General features: G+C 41.3%; 1 protein-coding gene across 2 annotated transcripts in view; it reads left to right on the forward strand.

The window, feature by feature from the left end:
* PROX1 (prospero homeobox 1) overlaps positions 1 to 7,500 on the forward strand; it is a 50,034-nt gene that overhangs the window by 9,484 nt on the left and 33,050 nt on the right. For both annotated transcript variants that reach the window (XM_074863699.1, XM_074863700.1), the window contains exons 2-3: positions 1 to 31; positions 6,592 to 6,699. The exon at positions 1 to 31 is cut by the window's left edge and continues 1,758 nt beyond it. In XM_074863699.1, the coding sequence (XP_074719800.1) occupies positions 1 to 31; positions 6,592 to 6,699 (139 nt within the window). The remainder of the gene's footprint in view (positions 32 to 6,591; positions 6,700 to 7,500) is intronic.

Below are 7,500 nucleotides of genomic sequence, written 5' to 3' on the forward strand. Positions count from 1 at the left end.
GTCTGAAATCTCGCCCTATTCGGGAAGTGCAATATCCTTTTCGAAAGACGAGTGATAACCCAGCGGTGGCTGGTGGGAGAGGACGAGGGGCCATGCCCGTGCCTCAGGGCTTCTCCTGGGCACTGTGGGGGCGGGGTGCTCCTGGGGGAGCGGGTGGGGGGCTTGGCGAGGACAAATAAAATGCCAGGTGTTGACTCACGTCGCTCCTTCAGCAACAGTGTTCACATAAAAAAGCCGCCAGCCCTCCCCAAGCCTTTTAGACCATCCTGTGGGGTCAGAAAGTGAGCCAAGCCCACAACCCGGGTGCCAGTGGGTTTCCCTGGGCCACTGGGTCCTTCTGCAGTTAGGGAGGTGATGGAGAGGGCATCACCCTCAGCCAAAAACTGTTCAAGCCACAGCCGCCTCCTTTCCCTCCCCTGACAGGCCAACGCACAACCCGTGTTAATGGTGTCGCGGCTGGGGCTCGCAGAGACCCACAGTCCGGTCGTTCATGAGCTTTCAGCTCTCAAGTATGTAAGGGAAACGAAGTACAAAAGACACAGGTACTGATATATTCAGGCTGCATCAAGTTCTTTCCCCCACCCAGAGGTCTGTTCCTCAGCCCTTGTGCAGCTGCCTGCTATGCATGATTAACCTCTGTTCAGCCATACACAGAAATCTTTTGTCCTAACATACACAAAGCAAATTATTTTGGAAAGCTAGAGAGAACAATTAAATATAAAACTTCAGCTGTATTAAATTTACAGGACACTTCCTCTGCTTAAAAAAAAGATGATAATAAAATCTCTCTTTTTAGCTGAATAGCAGGCTTTAGTTAGGGGAAAAAAAAATCCATCTCTGCCTTTATTTAGGCATGTCCAGACATAGTAATGATCTTTTATTTTTTTTTCCTGGAAACTAGTACTAGATTTTCTTTTTTTTTTTTTTTCTTTTTTAGCAATAACACTTCCCACTCCTTCCATCTTTTCCCCTAATGTGCTTTTTGGTCAAAAGGTTTTGATTCCAAGTACAATCATTTTAAAAAATGAATAAAATACCACGTCTGCCCAATGCTAAAATTGAGGATTTTGCACGAAGGGTAAATATTTTCTTCCCATCTCCAAGACCCCAGCAGAAGGCAACAGCACAAGCATGGAGCCTTAGATGCAGCTAATTTAATTCCCAAGTTGATGAAAGTAATTGCAGCTAAATAACTCTGCCCCTCCCTGAGTAATGCTAGCGATGCTGAGGAACTTGTCCCCTTTCTAGGGGTACCATGTGAAGGCACATGCCAGAGGCTGTGTGCCATCACTGGTTATCTTCTCAGCGATTAATAACTCTGGTGGTTTTAGATTAATTTAACCACATTTTCTGTAGAGGTGTTCAGTCCTTAGGAGGGTGCTGGCAGGGCTCGAGACCTGCTGGTTACCTGGACTTCCCATCCCTCCCATGGTAGTGGGCACCACTGGGACAAAGGCAGGTGCTGCAGGGCCAGAGCCCATCGCCACCAGTCTTTGAGCTAGTCTGAGTCAAGTCTGAGCCAAGAATTGCTCTCTGACCTGTATGAATAGTCCCGTTTCTATAGGGGGTAGTGTTTCTGGTCTGAAAGCACCTTCCTTAGGTGTTGGTGCTTTTGAGAGCCACCTGATAGTGGACATGATGCTGGAGAGACCTCTTTCCCAAAAGGGGATCTCTCTGCTGCATTGGTAGCTGGGAAAACTTCTTGCTATATACATTGTATGGCAAAACAGAGGAGTCAGTCTAAATCCATCAGCACTTGCAGTTACTGCCAGTTACTTTTGGAGATCCAAACCGAAAATCTCTCCTGCATATTGAAATGCAAGCTGTGATGCTCAGAAAGCAGTCCTGAGGTCAGCAGGAGTGGCAGCCGAGGGCAAGACTCGGGCCAGGGCAATTAAGTAATTTCTGCCAAACAGTACAGTGGCATACTAATTGTTTTCATATAAAAGTAGTTCTCCCATCCTGGGAGAGGAGTGAGCAGAGGCGAAAATTGCCAAGCGTGTGAACTAGGAGTAGTTCTAGGGCTGCACTTGATCCTTGCCACTCATGGAGCATCTCTCTCTCGCCCCTGCTGTTTTTCCCCTTTTCTCCTGCTCGTTCTCACTGGCGGTCGCTAATGCAGCTTGTTGCATCTGCTGAAACAGGGGTGTGAGGGTCCCTTGCTGCTCCAAGCTTAGCCAGGGGATACATTGAGTGCTAGAGTGATTGCCTTCCTCCTTCCTTGCCCCGCTTCTCCCCCTGCCATTGTGAAAGCGCTTTGACTTTCCCGCCTAAGACGCTATTGCAGGCTGCGGTTTGACCTGGGTTTAAATACAGACCTGTTGGGACAAACAGATCTATTAAACAGCGCTTCTACACAACGTGTACCCTGGTATATGGCTCAGCGTTGGGGATGGATGCTCATTTGTCCAGGTAGCTCACAGTTTCCAGAGAAAGGTGCAGTATGGAGGTTGGTTGGTTTGTCGTCAATTCTGTTGTGGTGCTTTCATTTTACATGGTTGAATGTGCACATATAGGGAATATATTTCTTGAGAGAAGCAGATCTTTCTTCCCTGCAGTAAGCAACATCTGTTTTCCTGGACAATACAGCCAGGATGAGAACATAAGACTAGCAGATACAGCCAAGTTCAGGTTTTAGTAGTAAGGTAAAACACTGAACTAGCCTGGTTTATGGGTTTTTTGGGGGCTTGTTCTTTTTTTTTTTTTTTTTAACCAACGCCTGTAAAATGTATCTGATTGTTCTTTGCTGAATTGCAGAAGGAAATGGTTAATGTTTGCATATGTTGCTAAACAAGATAAGATGCACCTGCAGCACGAATTCCCATCTTGGTCGTGAATGCAGTCTGTATCTTTGCAAACTAATCTGTTTAATCAAATATTAAGTTTTATTCAAATTCCAAAAGAAACAGACAGCGAATTGTTTTTCTACATGGTCTTCCTTTGTCATGCATCCTCTTTGCATCTCAAGAAAAATAGCCTTGTTCAGTCCCAAAATATTTGCATAGATCAAAACTGAAGCACAACAGTAGTTTGTGTGCTGTTAAGACATCTGTAAAGGTGAAGAAGTTTAGCGTGCTCTCCCTGGCAGGAGGGCTTTAAAACATTAGTGAAACTTTCTATTTTATTTATTTTTAAACAGAATTCCAATCCAACTGGAATGAGTTTCACAGTCCCAATATGTGAAAGCTATAATTAGTGAATTACAACATTTTGAAATGAGGAGTTATTACATCTGACTAGAATTAAACTAATTAAAGTTAAAAAAAATGAACGATTGTACAGCAAGCTGGATAACTCCGTGCTGTTGGTAAAACCTGAGTGATGAATAAACACTTTCCAACCAGCCTGTTCTTTGGAGGGTCTTGAAGATGCTCTGAGATACACCTATTTGGAGCTTTGCTGATGAAAAGCACCTGAGATGTAACTTAAGGAGCAGCTTGGCTTTGCTAGTGCAGCTTTTTTATCTGATACAACCTATTCTTACCTCTTTTCCTTCAGCTCAATACATGTGTGGGCTAGAAAAGCCTTTTAGAGCCTTTGTGGGAGCTCAGGCTGAGAGTAACAGGAGTGAAAGATCATCTCCACCAAAAAAATATTTTTGCGGAAGGGGAGCGTTACCTGGGAGGATTGAAGCGCAAATGAGTCAAATGCTGTGCAATGCCACCCCTGTGCTTCTCCAGTTAAAACACACATAAACGTGTATGTGTTTCGTTCCCAGTCTTTCACTTCCTATTTCTCAGCGTTTTGTCTTTTTGCTGCTGCTGCGTTAGGTGAGGCTACATAGTACTGTGTAAACGCACAGCGCCGAGACTCTCAGGTTGTTTGAACACTGCTTTAGGTTCAGCTGCAGTATGCTGTTCCTCTGATCTTTTATGTTCCTGAGCAGATGTCTTTCATTAATTTATGGATTTATCATCTTTTCTTTCTCTCCTTTTTTTTTTCCTTTCCTTTTTTTTTTTTTTTTTTACACCTGGCAGCTGGCTCAAGTTTCAGCAGTTATTGTCTATTTTGCATTACCCATAGAATTGAATGTCATCTGTCTTCACAAAGCTATAGCTAAGAGAATTGAGGCAAGCCACACGAGCTGCTGGGACAGAGCTTGTTTGCGTTCCATTCGGCACCCCTCCTCCCTTTACCTCCTTAATATTTATTTGTGCTCGTTTTCTTTCCTGGCCTTGAATGGGGCTTAGCTCGTGTTCGGTACAGCTGTATGTTTACTGAATCTATTTCATCATGAGTCATTGTGCGTGTGTAAGTATCCTGGAAACAGCTAGTGCTTTCTTGGAAGAACAGTTGCTTTTCAGCCCAAGCACTTAAAAAGGAAATTAAGCAATTGGTCAGTTCAGTTTTTTTCTGAAATAGCAATGGGTTATCTAATTCTTAGCTCTTAAGTCTACCATTAACTATTTTTTGCTAGATTATTACAGATCATATCTTTTATCACAGTAAAGCATTAACCTTAGGATCAAGATATACAGATTTGTTACATATTTGATATCGCTTTAAGGCTGCCAAGTGCTTAAGAACAAGTATAATTTTAATAAAAAATGGATTTCTGGGAATTTGAGTCTCAGAACATCTTTTAATACATGTTTCATTCAATATCAATATCCTCTGGCATTAGAGCAGAAAATATTTAAAAATCCTAAATGCAGAAGGAATCCAAATGCTTAGACAACTGTCTAATATGCTTAAATCCAGCAAATAGGAGAGCTTTTTTTAAAAGTTTTAAGTCCATCTTTGAGCTTGCATTGAAAAAAAATACAAGCCAAACCTGATATTAACATGTTGTCAGTGTCAGAGGAATTGCAAATTAAGGAGACTCGGGATTTTTTTTTCTTTTACTTACTGGAGTTCCCCTTTGGACCCCCACTTTCCTGAAAGGATCGCATAACAAAATGGATTTCTGGTGTAGAAGTTTTGATTTGTCTAAAACTCTTATCACTAAGCAATAGGTGACAGCTTGCTACTATTATTTCACTTACGTATTTTGACAGATGGCACTGCAGAGTGTAATGCTCTTTTAGACTTCTCTATCAGTCTAATGGAGGTAACTGGAGGTTCTTTCAACTCTTCTCTTGGCACAAGAAGTATGTCAGTCATAAATTATCTTCTTTGTAATCATTAAGCATCTAAAACAAAATGCAAGTTCAGCTGAGCCGTTTTCCATGTACTTCCAGATAATAAGAGGTTTTTAAACTAATATTGTCAATGCCTTTTTTTTTTTGTTTTTAAATGCTACATTTTTCAAATCTAAAAATGAATGTTGTAACTGAAATAAAGGGAGAGGGTTTCAGTAGATTTCACGAATTAGAGAAAAAGGAATTCTGCTGAAAAAGCCTAGCTAATCATCAGTAGCCTGCTGATAAAAATTAGTCTGGGTTTCCCGTCTCGAGGCCTGGAATGAAAGGTTCTGTGCTGACGTGCACCCGGCTGTAAGGTGGAAGAGGCACCTTGGCTGCAGCACATCTGTCAAGTTGGTTGACCTTCCCCTCACCATAAGGTGTGAACCAAGTGAAATTTTCAGCAATTGTGTTTAGGAGAAACAGTCCTTAGAGGAGCTTCTGGGAAGAACCCTTAATTGACCTTGTGGGGGCCACATTGATTTTCTCCACGTGCATCTTCATTTCTGATAAATTATAAAGCCATTAATTTGCTGAGGAAATGGCAGGGCCAGCCTGCGGCACAGATGTGACCAGAGCCGTCCTAGCACGCAGTACACAAAAGAGAGCCAAGAAGCTGGGAGAAAAATCAGCAAGCCGAGATTGTTATGGTTAGCTTCACATTCCCTTGGGAACTCTTTTAGTTGCTTCTGTTTACAGATCTAAAAGGTAATGATGTTTCCAGGATAAATAGGCTGCCTTATAGGGTAAGTGGCCATTTATTGATCTGCTAGCCCACATTTATCGATTGGTTAGCCCCAAATACAGCTTCGTTCTCCGAGGAGTTAACTGTGTAAATCAGGAGGCGACAAGTTTGTGGTGGGGGGGATCGAGCGGCAGAGGGGCTCTGCCTATTACAAATTCCGCTTTGATTTGCAAGGTGGCCACTGGAGCAAAGCAACAGCAGGATTAGAGTTACTCAAGATGTTAAAATTTATTGACACGAATGGAACAGGTGAAATGTGCTGCCTGTATAAAACATTGCTCAAAATGATGAAGTGCCTCTGATTGTCTTACATGCATTAGTTTGATTTTGTGCAAGCAGCACAACACTGAGAGAAAAAGAAACTTTAGCTGGAATTGCAAAGGAGAGGGAGAAAAAGCTTCCGATAAGTTTTCTGCGGCACATGCTTCGTGCATTTGTTTCCTTAGCAACAAGTGAACATACATATGGTACACAAGCCGTAAACTTGCAAGATTCCTCAGACCCAGCACCAAAACTGATAGGAAATACCGGGTTTAAGTTACATGGCCTCACATCCCTCGTTTAGCTATTTTGCAGAAAATTACAGTGCAGCAATTTAAATGTTAATATCTTCTCCTGTAGTCTGGGGAACTGTAGAGCATTTAAGGGGGCACTTTGCTAGCTCTGTATGTTCAGAAACAGCTTTCTCAAGAAAAGCATTTTCCTTTACTAATTCAATCCTACATGCAGGAAGGCTTGTCACCGAATCACTTGAAAAAGGCCAAGCTCATGTTCTTTTACACCCGGTACCCAAGTTCCAATATGCTGAAAACCTACTTCTCAGATGTAAAGGTAAGAAAACTTCTTTCACCCCTTCTCTCCTTGCTGCATGCTGTATTTGCTCATGAAATGGTGTCATGTTATCATATTAGAGATTAATAATATTTCTGGGTACACAAAGGTAACAGCTGACTTTATTCACTTGTTCTTCCTGTTGAGGTGTATCCTGCTTGTGCCTAGATGAGGAAAGGGGATGTTTTTAAATTAAAAAAAAAAAAAAAAAAAATTGAAATTTTAGAGCAAAGTAAGAATAATTATTACACTAAATGAAACCGTTTTCGTTATACATATCCTATTAAAAAAAGAGATTTCTGTGGTGGTAGAAATGTACTTCCAAGAACATTTTTGAGCAGTTCTCAAGTGCTTCCTTATTGTTTCATTTTGGTTGGTTTCCTCATATTTGTGCTTACATAAGCAGAGTGTAGAATCCCTTTCTTTCTGTCAAAAAGAAACAGTACATTGAAATTCTCCATGCAGAAGCTGCTTAAAAACAAAAGTGATGATTGTCTCTTATTTACAACTTAATTTGTTGTTGATGCAGAGTACACTGAGCATAAGGAGGATGAATAAAGTGACAGATTCAGGCCACATTATTCAAATGAGGATATGAAAGCTGTCGACATACAGCTGCATCCTCCCTCATTCTACAGAATATTAGGACCTCCTGATTTTTTTTCTAAAAGTAATTGTTCCTTCACATCAACTTGATTTTGTGTTAATCATCTAAGTTTTTTTTTAAAAAAACATAGATTGGGTTTTAATGATTATAATGGCATACATGGTGTCATTATCTAAGTAACTTTATAAACATTA

The sequence above is a fragment of the Strix uralensis genome, chromosome 3 (assembly GCF_047716275.1).
Source record: "Strix uralensis isolate ZFMK-TIS-50842 chromosome 3, bStrUra1, whole genome shotgun sequence".
In the NCBI taxonomy this organism is placed as follows: domain Eukaryota; kingdom Metazoa; phylum Chordata; class Aves; order Strigiformes; family Strigidae; genus Strix; species Strix uralensis.